This window comes from Macaca mulatta, chromosome 5 (assembly GCF_049350105.2).
Source record: "Macaca mulatta isolate MMU2019108-1 chromosome 5, T2T-MMU8v2.0, whole genome shotgun sequence".
NCBI classification, from domain to species: Eukaryota; Metazoa; Chordata; class Mammalia; order Primates; family Cercopithecidae; genus Macaca; species Macaca mulatta.
In genome coordinates this window covers 115544065-115563836 of record NC_133410.1, presented here as the reverse complement: position 1 = coordinate 115563836, position 19772 = coordinate 115544065, and the positions used below count along the sequence as shown (strand labels likewise).

Here is a 19772-nt window from a genome sequence, read left to right as displayed (position 1 = left end):
TTTCCATCTATCCTTGCCCAAATGGTTGTGTTTTATCATATTGAAAATAGTTCAGTATTTCTGAAAGATCTGATACTAATGGGTGCCAATGAAGCAATTAATAGGTTTAGAGAAGTTATTTTACCCAGAATTGCAAAATATCTCATGGAACTGTAATTCAAACCTGGGAAACCATAATCCATGTTTTATTCACAATGCACTGTCTCAATAATTATAATGCAAGGTTAAAAAACAGTAGTGCCATGTAATGAGAGATTACTTTGTAGGAGTAATTGTGCATTTTAATGTACAGTTCACAAAGTACTTTTGCATTATATTTTGATTATGATAATGTGCTTTGGAAGGATTTTAAGATGAGAGGTGACATGAGTCAAGTGAATGGAAAATGAGATATCTGTCAGAACTAACAATCAGGGTAGAATCAGGATGGATGCCAGTACATCATCAAGATTCATTGTAAACCTTCTATGGTGTTGATGGGATGTCTTGGAAGCAGATACAAATGACTTTTCCAATGCCAGTGATTTAAGGACTGCACTACCCCCTTTGCTCTAGATCACTGACTCAACTTCAAACTTTTACTGGTGACAGATGTGTCAAATTGATTTGAGCCCTGCAAATACAAAATCTATGGACTGAAACCCTTTCCTTTGGAAATTAACCTGTGTTAAGTAGACAGACTTCAGATGGTTGAGTGTTTTCCCTCATTGGCTGCCAAACTTTTATCTTAACTACTTGAATGGAAAGTTTTGTAAAATAAATTGCTCAATCTCTTTCTTCTTAAGCAGGCTAGAGGAACCTGTCTTAAACTGATTTTTCTTCTAGTTTGTGTTTGTATTTTCTTTGTGAAATAACAAGTTGCTATTGTTATAGAGCTTCACTATATTATCCATTGCCCAAATAAACAGGCCCATGTCTCAAAGCTTGTTTCACCCTGTTTTATGGTTTTTATATTAGGAATAACATGTGAGGTGATGAAATCTGACCTCTTTTTGTAGCCATGGAAGTAATGAGCTGTGAAGTTGGCAAACATCACTAAGGAATGCCTAATTGAGTAACTGGTCTTATCAGACTCTCTGATCATATTCCAAATTTAAGTTAGTTAGGAAGTAACAAAAGATGCCTTATAACCTAATAGTACCTTCAGACTTCTACCCTTAGTAACATGCTTAACAAATCACTTAACTTCCTTTTGTCTTAGTTTCTTTATCTTTAGCAGAAATAGAGGATGGGAAGAATAATAACAATACCTGTCTTTAATAATCATTGTAAGAATTAAATGGATTAAGTGAAAGTGTACAATACCTGTCACATAATAGATGATCAGTGTTATCTTCTTTTCCCCTCTTCCAGATTTCTCCACCTTACCACAGCAGATAACTCTAAATGATTACTCATGCACTATCCACAGAATTTAGTTAATGCCTATTTCCTTTTCCCCTTGTAAGCCCTTCATTTCAAAAAGAGGGGAGAAAAAAAGAACTTACCACTTTGTGACATGTGATATATTTTTCTCCACTGCCTGCCTGAGCTGACACTTGGACTTTTACAGAGGAAATGACGATATATGCCATTTGCTACTTTTAGAAATATGGAAAGATAAAAACTCGGCAATGCTAAATTCCTTTATCACAGTCAACTTCTTGAATTTCTCCTGCCTTTCTGTGATCTCTCCACTTTCACCATAGAGGACTGGCTAACTTCTCATCAGGACTGTTGGCCTCCTAAGGAGATACAGTCTCATCAAAAACCAAATGACACAGAGTTGTAGTAACCTTTCTATGTATATTACCTCTGCATTAAAGATGCTTAAATTTCAAACATGAGAAACAAAAGGAAATCTAATATGAAAGTGTTTCTATTTTATCTTTTAATCAAGTGCATTTAAACCTTACTTGATGAAACTTTAAAACCTTTCTTCATTTAACTCAAGAAATTATTAAAGAATGGAGAAATGCTGGTTGGGCACAGTGGATGATGCCTGTAATCCTAAAACTTTGGGAGGCAAAGGCAGGTGAATTGCCTGAGGTCAGGAATTCAAGAACAGCCTGGGCAACATGGCGAAACCCCATGTCTACTAAAAATACAAAAAAATTAGCCAAGCGTTGCGGCACAGGCCTGTAATTCCAGCTCCTAGGGAGGCTGAGGCACGAGAATTTCTTGAACCTGGGAGGCCAAGGTTGCAGTGAGCCATGATTGCACCACTGCACTCCAGCCTGGGAGACAGAACAAGACTATGTCAAAAACAGGGAAAAAAAAAAAAAAAGAGAAATGCTGAATTGAGATTCTGAAAATTTTTTTCTAATTATTTTACATCTTATTTAATGGCAGTAAAACTGTCAGTTCACTTTACTAGAATGCATTCTGAATCACTAATCAACATCTTCTATATCTTTTGTCTACCTGTTCCCAAATTGTACTCTCCCCCCACAACTTTCATTTTACATTGGAAAAGTGGAAACATTAATTCAAAATAAATTTGGCAGATTTTTAAATAAGGAGATATGTTATATTCTGTGGCATTTAAATGATACTCTGAAATATACAAACATATATATGTATGTATATGTAGATAATTCCAAGTAAAAGACACACATGAAAACATAAGTAGATACATTTACAAATATATGTAAGCAAATTATACCATCATTTCCATCAATCCAATATTTCCATCAATCCAGTCATAAATATGCTGATTAATATCTACATTGTTTCTTTACTGATATTTTTTCTAATAACTTATCATCGTAGCCATATTTAGATATATTCACTTAGGAGAGATGCTGTGTGTTACTTTAAAAGAGCAATCTAAATTCTATACATGTGCTTTTTTAAAACATTTCTATCTAGAAATTGACATTGAACGCTGTGTGAGAGAATCTATCAACCTGTTTTGTTGGACTCCTAAAAGTGCTACTTACAGACAGCATGCTCAACCTCCAAAGCCAACTTCTGACAGCAGTGGAGTCAGAAGTTCGGCACCTTATTTCTCTGCTGAGTGTCCAGATCCTCCAAAGACAGATCTGGTATGTATTTGCGGATTTAGTTTGCAAAGTCTAAAAGGAGATGGATGTTAAAATTAATATACCCTAGTAGCATTATTGCTCTTAATGGTATCATTTATGTACTTTTAATGTAGCTATTTTCTAACATGTGATTAGATTCATAGAAATATTCCAGAAAACCATTATATCTGTTTGGTTATAGAGTTAAGAAGATTGTTTTGATGTATTCCTCCAGGTAGCAAGTTTTGCTTTTTTTGTATGCATTTGTCATATCTGTTTATATATCAGTTGGTTATATAGTGAGAGATTACAGAAGCAAAGAAAGAATTAAAAAAATAGAAAAAGAGTTGTTAATAGAGCAGGAACTTATTCTTAGTTGACAGAAGAAACAGCATTTTTAAAACTATGCCCATGTAGGTGTTTCAACATTATCATTATTATTAAACACAGTTTATAAATATGGTCAACAAAGCTTTCAGTTATAATAATTCATACATTTCAAATATTCTGATATTATCATAGTATCATAATTATTTCCATGAAATTGAATTTCAGTCAGTATGTATGTATTGCTTTTCAGATATGGCACTTTCTATGATTTTATTTATGTCCCCAAATATATGAGTGCATTCATTTGCACGTATTTCCATCACAATCAAATTATATTAAGGTCACTTATAAACATGACCCTGCTTATGATTCAGTACAGAGCAATTTCAATAATTATAATCTCTGCCTCTAGATATATAGATGATAGAGAGGGAAACAGCTAAATGATTATACGTATGAAAGATTATAAGACATTTCTAAAATATCCTGAGAGAGAAAAGAATAAGAACCCACACTTATGAATAAATATTTGCATTATAGTTTTCTAAAAGTAGTAGTTTTCTTCTGCCTGCCCGGAAGAAAGTAAGTTCTCAAATACTGGAAATATTCAGCTGAAGATATTACCATGTAATAAATTTTAGTGGGAGAACTCATTTGTCAGTAAATGATAAATGTTGTTCTAGATCAGGGATACCCAACCCCCAGGCCACAGACTGGTACCGGTCACAGGAACCAGGCCACACAGCAGGAGATGAGTGGCAGGCAAGCCAGCAAAGGTTTATCTGTATTTACGGCCACTCTCCATTACTCGCATTACCTCCTGAGTGCCGCTTCCTGTCAGATTAGCAGCAGCATTACAGTCTCATAGGAGCAGAAATCCTCTTGTGAACTGCACGTGCGAGGGATCTAGGTTGCACGTTCCTTATGAGAATATAATGCCTGATGATCTGTCACTGTCTCCCATCACCCCCAGATGTGACCATCAAGTAGCAGAGAAACAAGCTCAGGGCTCCCACTGATTCTATATTATGAAGAGTCATGTAATTATTTCAGTATATATTACAATGTAATAATAATAGAAATAAGGTGCACAATAAATGTAATATGCCTGAATCATCCCAAAACCGTGTGCCACACCCTGGGTCCATGGAAAAATTGTCTTCCATGAAAACAGTCCCTGGTGCCAAAACAGTTGGGGACCACTGTTCTAGATGACCTGTAAGATAGCTTGAAACTCTGAAATTCAGCAATTCTGAATACAAACTTATTTAATAGTTTCTTTGTTTCAAATTTTGAATTGTATCCTCTTTGTAACAGAAAAACATTTGTTAAGAAGACTGACTTCTCCATTTTATTGCCTTTGTTCCTTTCACATATGAGTTGCTTTTATTTATGTGGGTTGATTTCTGAGCTCTCTATTCTTTTTCATTGATCTATTTGTCTGTTCTTTTGCCAGTACTACGCTGTTTTGATTTATAATTTGTCTTGAAGCTCAGAAGTGTCAGTCCTCCAACTCTTGTTCCTTTTTAATACTGTGTTGGTTATTCTGAGTCTTTGTTTCCAAATAAACTTTAAAATTAGTTTGTTGATACCTACAAAATAACTTGCTGCTATTTTGATTGGGATTACATTGAATCTATGTATCAGTTTGGGAAGAACTCTTGACAATACAGGTTGATTATCTCTTTTCAAAGATGCTTGGGACCAAAAGCGCTTTTGGTCCCATTTTATTTGTTTTGATTTTGGAATATTTGCATTATACTTACTGATTGAGCATTCCTAATCCAAAAATACAAAATCCATAATGTTCCAATGAGCATTTCCTTTGACTGTCATCTTGGTATTCAGAATGTTTCTGATTTTGGAACATTTTGGATTATGGATTTTGAGACTAGAGATATTCAACGTTTATTGAGTCTTCCTATCCAGGAAATGGAATATTTTTTCATTTATCTAGTTGTTGGATTTCTTTCATCAGATTTTTATAGTTTTTCTCATTTAGATTTTATATATATTTTGTTAGACTTATATCTAAGTATTTGATTTTGAGGAATGCTGTTGTAAATGCTATTTTTTATTTCAAATTCCGTTTGTACATTGCAGGTATACAGGAAAGCGTTTGACCTTTTTGTATTAACTTCGCGTCCTGCTACCTTGCTGTAGTTACTTATATTAGCTCCAGTTTTTTGCTCAGTTCCTTCAGATTTTCTACATATATGATCACATTATTTGAAAAATGGATAGTTTAATTTCTTCCTTGTCAATTAGTACACCTCTTATTTTCTTTGCTTGTGTTATTGCGTTAGATATGACATCTAATATAATGTTAAAAATAAATGGTGAGAGGACATCCTTGCCTTGTACCTGGTCGTAGCAGGAAATCTTCTAAGGTCTCACCAGAAATTATTGTGTGAGCTGTAGGTTTTTGTAGATGTTTTTTACAAGTTGAGTAAGTTCTCTTTTATTCCCAATTTGCTGAGAGATTTTTATCATGAATGCATGTTGGATTTTGTAGAATGCGTTTCCTGTATCTATTTATATGATCATGTGAATTTTCTTCTTCAGCTTGTTGGTGCAATGAATTACATTAATTAATTTTCATATGTTAAAACAGCCTTGCATGCCTGGGATAAATTCCACTTGTTCATGGTATATAATTTATTTTATACATCGTTGGATTTGACTTTGATAATATTTTGTTGAGGATTTTGGTATCTATGTTCATGAGAGATATTGTTTTCTTGTAATGTCTTTGTGTAGTTTTAGTATTTAGGGTAATACTGGCCTCATAGAATGAGTTAGGACATACTCATTTTGCTTCTGTCTTCTCAAAGAAATTGTAGATAGTTGGCATAATTTCTTCCTTCAGTCTTTAGTAGAATTCACCAGTGAATCCATCTGGATCTGATACTTTCTGTTTGGAAATGTTCTTGATTATTGATTGAATTTCTTTAATAGATGCAGGCCTATTCAGATTATCTAATTCTTCTCATGTAAATTTTGTCATATTGTGTCTTTCAAGCCATTTTATCAAGGCTATCAAATTTATGGGCATAGAGTGGTTCATAGTATTCCTTTGTTATCATTTTATTGTGTATGGAATCTGTACTGAGATCTCCTCTTTCATTTCTGCTATTTGTAATTTGAATAATCTCTCTTTTTTTCTTAGCTGGTTAAAGGCTTATTGATTTTATTCATCTTTGCAAGGAGCCAGCTTTTGGTGTCATTGATCTCTTTGATTTACTGTTTTCAGTTTCATTGATTTCTGCTCTGATTTTTATTTTTCTTTTTAATTTGCTGTTCTTTTTCTAGTTTCCTAAGGTGGAAGCTTAGATGATTTTAGAACTTCCCTTATTTCTAATATATACATTCAAAGCTATACATTTTCCTCTGAGCATTGTTTTTGCTGCATTCCAAAAATTTTGATGTTGTGTTTTCATTTCCATTTAGTTAATATTTTGACCTATTTATTAATTAAAGGTGTTTTGTTTAGTCTCTAAGTATATTGGTATTTATTCTCTAAGTCTAATAGTTTGTAGCTAATCCAATCAACTGTATATATATACACATACACATATACATACAGTTCTATATATATAGTTTTATATATATATATACAGTGTGTATATAATATATACACACATACACCCTATATATGAGAATAAATTTATCTCTTTCTTTCCAGTTATTATGTTTCCAATTGTTTATTGTCTATTGCTTTGGACAGAACTTCTAGTTTAAGAGTAGGTAGACTTACTTGTTCCTGAATTTAATGAAAATGCTTCTAATTTAATCATTAAGTTTGATGTTTTTTATACTCTTTATTGAGACAATTATTGTCCCATCTTTTTTGTATTTCTGAGTGTTTATCATGAATGTTAAATTTTATCAAATACTTATTTTGTATTAATTTGGGATTATTTCATCTTTTATTGTGATAATGTCTTACATTATTACAATTTCTTATATTTAATGGTCATTACATTTCTGAGATAAAGTCTACTTGGTCACTACCAAAAAGACATACTGGCTATATTTGATTTGCTAGTTTTTTAAAAAAATTTATGCACCTATGTTTATAGATTAGAAAGGTCTATAATTTTCTTTTCCTTTTTGTCCTTGTCAGGCTTTGGTCTTAAGATCATATTACCTATTGGGTACTGTGCTCACTACCTGGCTGACAGGAGTCACCCTAAACCTCAGCATCACACAATATACACTTGTGACAAACCTGCACATGTACCCCGAATCTAAAATAAAAGTTGAAATTATTTTTTTAATTTTATTTATTTCTCCTTTTGTCTGCTATTTAATCATTTTCTATAAAAGGAATTATCTCTTTTATATAAATTGAGGAAACTTGTCTGAAAAAGCTCTTCTATAAGTTCATGTTGTTTGAAAAGTATTTCTATTTACTTAACATGTTTATTTTCTCAAAATTTTTTCTAAAAATACCTATTTTAATTTTTTATGTTTGTAGAATTCTATACATAAAATACTTTTAATTTGTGTTCTCTTTTATCTGAAATGTTGTCTATATTTTCCATCCTAGTATTGTTTACTTGAAAGTTAAAATGTGTTAGTATAATAGAAAACAGGTACAAAAATAATGTATGCATACTGTAAAAAGAACATTTATTAAAATTAGGATCATCAGAATTCAGGTTCATATTATATATTCTTATGTCTGAGCCAAAAACAAATTTTAAAAGTGGCTTTTATAAATTGAAATAAATTGTACTCTGTTACTAGTAGAATGGAAGTTTAAAAGTGGATATCAGAAGAAAAATCAATTATACTTTTATTTCTGCGTGCATCTATTGTATTTATTCCCTGAATCAGAGTTTTATAATAGAGAAAGCATGAGCTTTGCTGTTAGATGGACTTGGTTTCTAATTTCAACCCTGTTCCTTTTTCATTGTATAATCTTGAATAATTCGCGTAACCTCTCTACTTCCCTATTTGTAATTGTGAACATACTTAAAATAATACCACCCTGGCAGGGTTATTTTAAGAATGATCTACATAAAGCTCCTAATTCAGTGTCTAGTGCATAATAAGCACTCCAAAAGAGTAAAAAACCATTATTACATGTTTAGTAATTAACAGTTAATTTTTTTTACTTTGCAGTCTGCCCAAGAACTTTGTAACAGTCTTCTATATTTAAATGATCTGTACAAAGGACCTGATGTTCTAGTATTCTGTTTTTCCTCAGCTATGTTACCTCATTACTATCACTTTACATTTAGAAACCACTATAAAAACAGTGCGGAGAGTAAGGATTAGGGAGGCTGGGTTTTCAAAGAAGGAATCTTTCTGGCAGTTTTACCTCAGTAAATTCAGTTTAAAATTTCACTTTGACCTTTACTTCTTAGTCTTAATACTATTTTCATCCCTAAACTAAAGAATTGCCAAAAGAATTATTTCATCTAGTGCCAAAGTCTTTCCCATCAGTTTTCTCTTAAGTAGCTAAAACTGCTTGAGAATTCTGACCGAAGTTTATTAATTGAAGGAAATAATAAGTAAAGATATGTAATCTTGGTTAATAGAATGAATGTTTTTGAACGGAGTGTATTTTGGAAAAAACTCTAGTTAATCTTTGATTTTTTTTAATGTATTTCTTTTTTAAATTTTAATCACATATTTACAACTGGTATAACTTACATGCAATATGTAAATAAGCAATAATTATTAAGTTCTTTTTAATACTTCATTATGAATACATATACTAACCCAAGATTTTATTAAATAAATTTTTTTTATTCACATGATGCTAACTGCTTGTATATACTATTCCCATAAAAATGATAGCATTTATTGTATTACCTTCAGTTTATAAGGTATGCTTTCAGTGTAGATTAAACATGAGTTTACTGTAGATAAAATCTTATTTAAAGCACATTTTTATACTTTTGGTTCAAATAGTTTCCAAAATTCAAATATAAATGTCAGTCTACAAAGTTTAATCTCAATAATAACAACACTACTTTTTAGATTTTGAACAGTTTAAAAATAACACCACAGTGCTTTATGATTTTCAGGTACCCAGGTACGTTATTTTATCTGCCCCTAAACAAATCTCTGAGATGTTTTATCCCTATTTTAGATGTAAAGAGATTCAGAAACCTTACTTAATACAAGTTAACTTATAAATTGCCATTATATCAGTACTGTAAATATGTTTTTCACTCTTATTTATTGAAATGTATATATTAATATATATCATATCCTACTGTACACTTGGCTTTTCAAGCATTTTTAAATTTTTCTCTATTTCTCTAGAAAATATATTAATATATACTCATGCAATCATCTATATACCTACTCTTAAATAAGAAGAAATATTTTTACAGTAAGGACAAGGAAGAGTACAATTATGTATCCTTTTTTTGCTAACATATTGAGAGTAAAATGTTAACCTAAAGGAGAACTAAACACTGCTGAAATTATTTAGAGCAATAGATGCATTGAAAACAAAAAGATTAGCTTTGCATCCATTCTTTTTACTGGTTCCATTCTTCTGCCATTATCTAATGTTCTATAAGCAATTTTGGAGCCATTATGATAGGCACAATTTCAGTGAAAGATTAAGACTACAAACCCTGGCAACTACATATAAGGGTAAAGTGTATCAGTCCTCTGGAAGTTAAGTAGAAGACATTTTATAGAAAATAATATCTTTTGAAATTTGTTTTTCCGTAGTAATGTATAATCTTATTCTACCATTGGCCCAAAAAATAAGCAAATAATAATAATAATAATAATCCAACATAAGAAAATAAGGGATAGTTAGATTTGGGGATAGGATATCGAAAGACCTTGATTTACTGGATTAAAATATGATTTTTTTCTTTCTATATTCCAAGTGTAAAGAAGGAGAAAGCAAACAAATTCCTAGACAGAAATTGATATGGTTTGACTGTGTTCCCATCCAAAGTCTGATTTTGAATTGTAGTAATTCCCATGTGTCAAGGGCAGGACCAGGTAGAGTAATTGAATAATAGAGGCAGTTTCCCCCATACTGTTTTCGTAATAGTGAATGAGTTCTCATAAGAGCTGATGGTTTTCTGATGGACTTCCCCCTTTGCTTGGCTCTCATTCTCTTTCTTGCCACCATGTAAAGAAGGACATGTTTGCTTTCCATTCTACCATGATTGTAAGTTTCCTGAAACCTGCCAAGCCATGCTGAACTGTGAAACGTCTTTCCTTTATAAATTACCCAGTTTGGGGTATGTCTTTATTACAGTATGAGAACAAACTAATATATTAAATTGGTACTGGTAGAGTTAGTTGGGTGCTGCTGTAAGGATACCGAAAATGTGGAAGTGATTTTGGAGCTGGGTAACAGGCAGAGGTTGGAACAGTTTCAAGGGCTCAGAATAAACATGAAAATGTGGGAAAATGTGGAGCTTCCTAGAGACTTGGAATCCTCAGAAGACAGGCAGATGTGGGAAAGCTTGGAACTCCCTAGAGACTTGTTGAATGGCTTTGACCAAAATGCTGATAGTGATATGGACAATGAAGTCCAGGCTGAGATGGTCTCAGATGGAGATGAGGAACTTTTTGGGAACTGGAGTAAAGGTCACGCTTGCTATGCTTTAGCAAAGAGACTGGCAGCATTTTGCCCCTGCCCTAGAAATATGTGAAACTTTGAACTTGAGAGAGATGATTTATGGTATCTGGCAGAACAAATTTCCAAGTGGCAAAGTGTCCAAGAGGAAGCAGACCATAAAAGTTTGGAAAATTTGCAACCTGATGATGTGAAGAAAAGAAAAACCCATTTCCTGAGGAGAAATTCAAGCCAACTGCAGACATTTGCATAAGTAATGAGGAGCCAAATGGTAATCACCAAAACAATGGGGAAAATGTTTCCAGGGCATGTCAGAGACCTTCACAGCAGGTCTCCCATCATAGGCCTGGAGGCGTAGGACAGAAAAAATGGTTTCCTAGGCTGCTGCTACTCTGTGCAGTGTCAGAACATGGTCCCCTGTATCCCAGTGACTTCAGCTTTGGCTGTGGCTAAAAGGGGCCAAGGCACAGCTCAGACCCTTGCTTCAAAGGGTGCAAACCCTAAGTCTTGCAGTGTCCCATATGGTGTTTGGCCTGTTGCATAGAAGTCAAGAATTGAGGTTTGAGAACCTCCACCTACATTTCAGAGGATGTATGGAAATGCCTGGATATCCAGGCAGAAGTTTGCTGGAGGGGTAGAGCCCTAATGGAGAACCTCTGATAGGCCAGTGCAGAAGGGAAATGTTGGGTCAGAACTCCCACACAGAGTCCCTGGTGCACTGCCTAGTGGAGCAGTGAGAAGAGGGCCACTGTCCTCCAGACCTCAGAATGGTAGATCCACCAACAGCTTGCACTATGCATCTGGAAAAGCTGCAGACAGTCAACACCATCCTATGAAAGCAATGGAAAGTGGGGCTGTATCTTGCAAAACCACAGGGGTAGAGCTGCCCAAGGCTGTGGGTGCCCACCTCTTGCATCATCATGACCTGGATGTGTGACATGAAGTCAAGAGAGATCACTTTGGAGCTTTAAGATTTGGCTACCCCACTGAATTTCAGACTTGTATGAGGCCTGTAGCCTGTTTGTTTGGGCTAATTTCTCCCATTTGAAATGTGTATATTTTTCTATTGCCTATACCCCCATTGTGTCTAGGAGGTAACTAACTTGCTTTTGACTTTACAGTCTCATAGGTAGAAGGGACTTGCCTTGTCTTGGATGAGACTTTGGACTGTGGACTTTTGAGTTAATCCTGAAATAAGGCTTTGGGGGACTGTAGAAAAGTGTGACTGTGGTTTGAAATGTGAGGACATGAGATTTGGGAGTGGCTGGGATGGAAACATGTAATCTAACTTTTAAATAAATGGAATCATAGCATTTGTATTGTTTCATGCTTCATATTTGCATCTTACAGTTACCATGTCTTACAGTTTTTAGCTCCAGCCTAAACTTCTCTTCTCTTCTCTCTTTTTTTGCTTAGCAATGTCTTGAAGGTCTTATGCACACACACACAGACACACACACACACACACACACACACACACACACACAAACACCTAATTCTGGTTAACAAGCTGCAAACCATTCCTTGGTACAGAAATGTTATTGTGGTACTAATACTATTATTTGTATACCTCAAATGCAAATAGCTAAGTTAATAATGTCTCCTCAGTTTACAACACATTACAATTATTGGACTGGGTCAGACACTTTCTCCTATTTCCTTTTACTTCTTTCTTTCTGCCCTGACCCTCACTCCTTGGTCTGTCCGCAAAATCATTTATAAAACAGTGGTTTGCGAATGTTGCTGTATATTAGCCTCTCCAGGAAAGCTAAGAAAAAATGAGGCCACTCTTTGTTTAAAGGATAGACCCTGAGCCTTTGTGTTTTTAGCTTGTTCTCCATGAATTCTAATACTGATTGCTCTAGTATAGTTTATATAGATTTCTGAATATGTGCAAACCCTTTTAAGTTAAATATATATGCATTTATGTGTGTTTGTAGGGATCTTGCCTAATTTTTTATTGTGATAAAAATGCACATAACATAAAATTTACCACCTTAACCATTTTAAGTGTACAGTTCATTGATATTAAATACATTCGTAATGTGCAACCATCACCACCATCTATCTGCATAACTCTTTTCATCTTGTAAAACTGCACCTCTCAACCCATCCCATAGTAATTTCTTATTCTCCCCTCCTCTCCACAACCACAATTCTACTTCTATCTCTATGGTTTTGACTACTCTAAGTACCTCACAGAGTTGGAATCATATAGTTTTGGTCAGAATTTTTTTTTCTTCTTAAGGCTAAGTAATATCCATTGTGTATGTATACCATATTTTGTTTATCCATTCATTCATCAGTGGACACTTGAGTTGCTCCCACATTTTAGCAATTGTAAACAATGCTGCTATGAACATGGGTGTATAAATATCTCTTCAAGATTCTGGTTTCAGTTCTTTTTGGCATATATCCAAAAGTGGAATTTCAGGATCTTTAGTGTTTTGAGGAACTGCCATACTGTTTTCTACAGCAGCTATATCAGTTTACATTTTTACCGACAGTGTGCAAGGGTTGGTTTCAGTTTCTTCTGAAACTTGCCAGCACTTTTCTGTTTTGATTTTTTTTTCTTTCTTCTTTTTTTTTTAAATAATAAATGTTAAGTGGAATCTCATTGTAGTTTTGATTTATATTTCCCTAATGATTAGTGATAGTGAGCATCTTTTCATGTACTTCTTAGCCATTTGTATATCTTCTCTGGAGAAATGCCCTTGAGTTGTTTCTTTTTTTGTTGAGTTTTAGGAGTTCTCTATATAGTCTCGATATTATTCTCATATTAAATATATGATTTGCAAATATTTTGTTTCATTCTGTGGGTTGCCACTTTACTCTGTTCAGTGTCTTTTGATGCACAAAATATTTTATTTCACAAAGTTCAATTTGACTATTTTTTTCTGTGTTACCTAGGGCTTTGGTGTCATCTCCTAGAAATCAAGTGCCAACTCCAGTATCATGAAGCTTTTGCCCTATGTTTTCTTCTAAGAGTCTTACAGTTTTTGGCCATACATTTAAGTATTATTGATTTTGATTTAATTTTTGTACATGTTATTAGGTGAGGATTCAGCTTCATTCTTTTGCATGGGGATATACAGTTTTTCCAGAAACATCTGCTAACAAGTCTGTCCTTTACCCCGCTGAATGGTCTTAGCCACCCTTCTCAGAACTTATTTGACCATTTATAAGAGGGTTTATTTTTGGCTCTAGTCTATTGGTCTATATGTCTGTCTGCCTTTATGCCAGTATCATCCTGTTTTCATTACAGTAGTTTTGAAATAAGCTTTGAAATCAGGAAGTCTGAGTCTTCTGGCTTTGTTGTTTTTTTTTTTTTTTTTTTTTTTTTCAAGATTGTTTTGTCTATTTTGAGTCTCTTGAGATTCCATATGAATTTTGGAATAGATTTTTCTATTTCTACTAAAAACATCATTAGTGTTTTGATAAGGATGTATTGAATCTGTAGGTGGCTTTGAGTAGTATTGATATCTTAACAGTATTACATCTTTCAATCCATGAACGTGGCTTGTGTTTTCATTTATTCATGTCTTTCTAAATTTCTTGCAGCATTCTTTTGTTGTTTTCGTTGCACAAGTCTTTCACTTCCCTGGTTAATTCCTAAGTATTTTATTCTTTTTGATGCTACTATAAATCAAATTGTCTTCATTAATTCCTTTTCTGATTGTTCATTGTTAGTATATAGAATACAAATGATTTTTTATGTTTTTTTCTCTATCCTGCTACTTTGTTGAACTCCATTATTAGTTCTAACAGTGTTAGAACTAATCTTTAAGGTATTTTTTATATATAAGATCATATCATCTGCAAACAGATCATTTACTTCTTACTTTTCAATGGATGGCTTTTCTTTTTCTTGCCTAATTTCTCCAGCTACGACTTCCAGTACTATGTTGAAAATACATCCCAAAAGCAGACATCCTTGTTTATTCATTATGTCAGAGGAAAAGCTCTCAGCCTTTCACCATTGAGCATGTTTGCTGTGGGTTTTTCATATATGATTTTTATTGTGTTGAGGAACTTTCCTTCTATTCCTAGTTATTAAGTGTTTTTATCACAAAAGGGTGTTTGATTTTGTCTTTTTTTGGCATCAGTCTAGATGATAATGTGTGTGTGTTTTTTTTCTCTCTCTCTCCATTCTGTTAATGTAATGTATCATATGGATTGATTTTCCTGTGATTAAACATCCTTGCATTCTAGGAATGAATCCCAATTGATCATGCTATATAATTTTAATATGCTTTTGAATTTGGTTTGCTACTATTTTGTTGAAGATTGTTGTTTCCATATTCATAAGGGACATTTGTCTTTAGTATTCCCTTTCTGTAGTGTCTTTGTATGGCTTTGGAATCAGGGTAATGCTGGCCTTATACAATCAGTTAGGAAGTATTCTATCCTCTTCAGCTTTTTAGAAAAGTTTGAGAAGGATTTGTGTTCTTTAGATGTTTGGTAGAATTTACCAATTAAGCCATTAGGTCCAGGACTTTTCTTTCTTAGGAGATTTTTTATTACTGATTCAATTTCCCTGTTAGTACTAGATCTAGTTAGATTTTCTATCTCTATGATTTTAGTCTTGGTAAGCTTTGTGTTTCTAGGAACTTATCTACTTCTTCTAGGTTAGTGGCTTCATTTTTGACTCCTGCCTTATCTTCCAAATTTAATCAATCAAAAACTTTTGTTTATTAATCTGTATACTTCTCTCCAATTCTGCTGACAATATTTTACTCATGTTCACCATGATTACAGGCATGTGCTACCATACCTGACTAATTTTAAATTTTTAGTAGAAGCGGGTTTCACAATGTTGGCCAGGCTGGTCTCGAACTCCTGACCTCAGGTGATCCACCCACCTCAGCCTCCCAAAGTGCTGGGATTACAGGCATAAGCCACCACGCCCGGCCTGTTCTACAATTTTCTGACTGGTCTCTCTGCATCCATTCTTATTTATATTTAATCCATTTTTTAGACTTCAGCTACCATAATCTTTTTTAATCAAAATGTTTACCAAGACTCTTATGATTATCCTGACAATAAAATTCAAACTTCTAACATGGTCTAAAAGTCCCAATATAATATTTCCCTTGACAACCTTACCACGATTTTCTGTCAGTATTGTTCCCTCTAATTTTTCTGTGCTGTAGCACAGAAATTAGATTTCACTCAGTTTTAGAAATGCCCTATACATACTTCTGCTGTAAGGCCTCTATGTCTGCCTTCATTTTCCTTTTTAACATAAATTCCTAAAGATCAAGAACTGTATCATAGATTCTTAAATAAAATGATAGGGAGGGGGCAAAGTAAGATGGCCAAATTGAAGCCTTCACCAAGCATGCCTTCTGCACAGAAAGCACCTTCATAAGAACCAAAAACTAGATGAGCACCCACAGTACCTGGTTTTAACTTCATGTCACTGAAAAAGGCACTGAGGAGGGTAGAAATAGTCTTGAATCACCAATGCCACCCCTCGCCCACTCCCCAGCAGGAATTGTGACATTGCATTGAACTCAGTGGTACCCTGTTACCGCAGAATGCAAAACCAGGCTGCACTTAGCTAATGCCCACCCATAGAGGAGATATTTAAACCAACTCTAGTCAGAGGGGAATTGCCCATCCCAGTGGTCCAAACTTCAGTTCTGGCAAGCCTTATCACCCTGGGCTAAAGTGCTCTGGGGCTCTAAATAAACTTCAAAGGCAGTCTAGGCCACAGGGACTGCAACTCCTAGGGGAGTCCTAGTGCTTACTGAGATTAAGGTGAGTGGACTAAGGAGGCACATAATCTGTTGAGACACAGCCAGAGTGGCTAAGAGAGTGCTTGCACCACCCCTACTCCAAACCCAGGCTGCACAGCACATGGGGCTCCAAAATAGACACCTTCCTTCCACTTAAGGAGAGGAGGGAGAATAAAGAGGTCTCTGCCTTACATCTTGGAAACCAGTTCATCCACATAAGGATAGAATACCAGTCAGAGTTATGAAGCCCCCTTTCCAGGACCTAGCTCCTACACATTTCTAGACACAGCCTGGGCCAGAAGGGAACCTGCTGCCTTGAAGGGAAAGACTCAGTTCTAGCAGGACCCATCAACTACTGAATAAAGTGCCCTTGGGCTCTGAATAATCAGTAGCAATATCCAGCTAATATGCCACTCTGAGACTTGCTGGCTTCAGGTGAAACTCAGCACCTTACTAGCTATGGTGGCTATGGGGAGAGATTCCTTATGATTGAGAAAATCAGAGGGAAAAGTAAGGGGAGCTTTGTCTTATACCTTAAGTACCAACTCAGCCACAGGGCAGTAGAGCACCAAGCAGGTTCTTGTGGCCCCCAGTTCCAGGACTTGGCTCTTGGACAGCATTTCTGGACCTGCCATGGGCCAAAAGGAAACTACACTGAAGAGTGAGTCCCAGGCCAGGCAGCATTCACCACAAGCTCAATGAAGAGCTCTTGAGCCTTAAGAGGACATCAGCAGTAGCCCAGCAGTACTCTCCACGGGTTTGTGGTGGTGGTCATGGGGTGAGGCCCCTCTGCCTATGGAAAGGGGAGGGAAGAGTGGGAAATACTGTGTCTCATGATTTGAGTGCCAGGTTAGCCACAGTACAGTAGAACACTAGGCACACTTCTAAGGTTTTTGACTCAAGTCCCTGGCTCGCAGATGGCACCTCTGGACCTGCCTGGAGGAACTTGTGCCCTGAAGGGAAGGAAAAATCCTGGCTGACTTTACCACCTAATGATTGTACAGTCCCAGGACCTTGAGTGAACACAGGCAGTAGCCAGATAGTAGTTAGACAGCAGGCCTTGGGTGAAACCCAGTGCTATGCTGGCTTTCAGTCTGATTCAATGCAGTACCAGTGGTGGTGGCCACAAAGGTGCTTGTGTCACCCCATCCCAAGCTCCAGGTGGCTCAGAATAGAGAGAAAGAGGCTCTATTTTTTTTAGGAGAAAGTAAGGGAAAAGAACAACACTCTCTGCAGAGAATTCTGGATCTTATCCAAGACCATCAATGCAGTACCTCTACAAGTCTGCAAGAACAATAGTGTTACTGGATTTGGGGTATCCACTAATACAGATATAGCTTAGATCACAACACTCAAGTCTTCTGAGTACCTGAAAAGCCTTCCAGGAAATACAGAATCAAATTAGCCCAGACTGTGAAGACTATAAATACCTAACTCTTCAATATCCAGACACAGATGAACATCCACACATATTACGACCATCCAGGAAAGCATGACCTCACTTAATGAACTAAATAAGCCACCTGGGACTAATCCTGGAGAAACGGAGATATGTGACCTTTCAGACTTGAAATTCAAACTAGCTGTTTTAGGAAACTCAAAGAAATTCAAGATGATGCAGAGAAGGAATTCAGAATTCTACCAGATAAATTTCATAAAGAGATTGAAATAATTAAAGAGAAACAAGCAGAAATTCTATACTTGAAAAAGTACAATTGGCATACTGAAGAATGCATCACAGTCCTTTAATAGAATGGATCAAGCAGAAGGAGTTAGTGAGCTTGAAGACAGGCTATTTGAAAATATACAGTCAGAGGAGACAAAGGAAAAAAGAATAAAAAACAATGAGGCATAGCTATAGGATCTAGGAAATAGCTTCGAAAGGTCAAATCTAAGAGTTATTGGACTTAAAGAGGAGAAGGAAACACAGATAGGGATAGAAAGTTATTATCCCTTTGAATAAAATGGATATTAATGAGTGATAATTATTACAGAGAACTTCCCAAACCTGGAGAAAGATATCAGTATTCAAGTACAAGAAGGTTATAGAACATCTAGCACATTTAATCGAAAGAAGACTACCTCAAGGCATTTAATAAACTCTGAAAGGTCAAAGATAAAGCAAGGATCCTAAAAGCAGGATAAAACAAACAAATAATATACAATGGAACTCTTATGTGTCTGGCAGCAGACTTTTCAGTGGAAACCTTACAGATCATGAGAAAGTGACATGACATATTTAAAGTGTTGAAGGGAAAAAAAAAAATTTTACCCTAGAGAGTGTATCCTCCAAAAATGTCATTAAAACATGAATGAGAAATAAAAGTTCCCAAACAAAAAGAGGTTTTTCATCAATATCAGACCTGTCCTACAAGTGCTAAAGGCAGTACTTCAAAAAGAAAGAAAAGATTTTTAATGAGTAATAGAAGATTATCTGTTTTTTGGTTAAAAAAACAAACTCACTGGTAATAGTACGCAGAAAAACACAGAATATTATCACACTGTGACTCTGATGTGTAAACTACTCTTATACTAACTAGAAAGACAAAATGATGACCCAATCACAAATAATATATTTGCCCATTCTCAAACTGCTATAACTATAACAAAATACCTGAGACTGGGTAATTTATAAAGCAAAGAAATTTAATTGACTCACAGTTCCACTGTACAGGAAGCAAGGCAGCGTCTGCCTGCCTTTGGGGAGGCCTCAGGGAAATTTTTCTCATGGCAGAAGGCAAAGTGGTAGCAGGCATCTTACATGGCAGGAGCAGGAATGAGAGAGAGAGGGGAGATGCTACACACTTTACACAAGAACTCACTGTTGCAATGATAACACCAAGGAGGGTGATGTTAAGCCATGAGAAACCTCTCCCATGATCCAATTACCTACCATCAGGCCCCACCTCCAATATTGAGAATTACAATTTGACATGAGATTTGGGTGGAGACACATCCAAATCATGTCAGATAATAACTACAACATTTCAAGACATTGACAGTACTTTAAGATATAAACAGGAAAAACAAAAATCTAAAAAGTAGGGGAACTAAGTGTAGAGTTTTAATTTTCTTTTTGCTTGTTCATTTGTTTTATGCAAATAGTGTTAATATTATCAGCTTAAA

General features: G+C 35.1%; 1 protein-coding gene across 12 annotated transcripts in view; it reads left to right on the top strand.

The window, feature by feature from the left end:
• Positions 1 to 19772, top strand: part of TBCK (TBC1 domain containing kinase) — a 235999-nt gene that overhangs the window by 126593 nt on the left and 89634 nt on the right. For 6 of the 12 annotated variants that reach the window (XM_078002052.1, XM_015138914.3, XM_078002045.1 and 3 more), the window contains one exon: positions 2851 to 3026. In XM_078002052.1, coding sequence (XP_077858178.1) covers positions 2851 to 3026 — 176 coding nt within the window. Of the gene's footprint in view, positions 1 to 2850; positions 3027 to 7461; positions 7705 to 9617; positions 12219 to 19772 lie in introns of those variants that run through there. The other 6 variants (XM_078002054.1, XM_078002051.1, XM_078002055.1 and 3 more) reach the window with 2 other exon arrangements.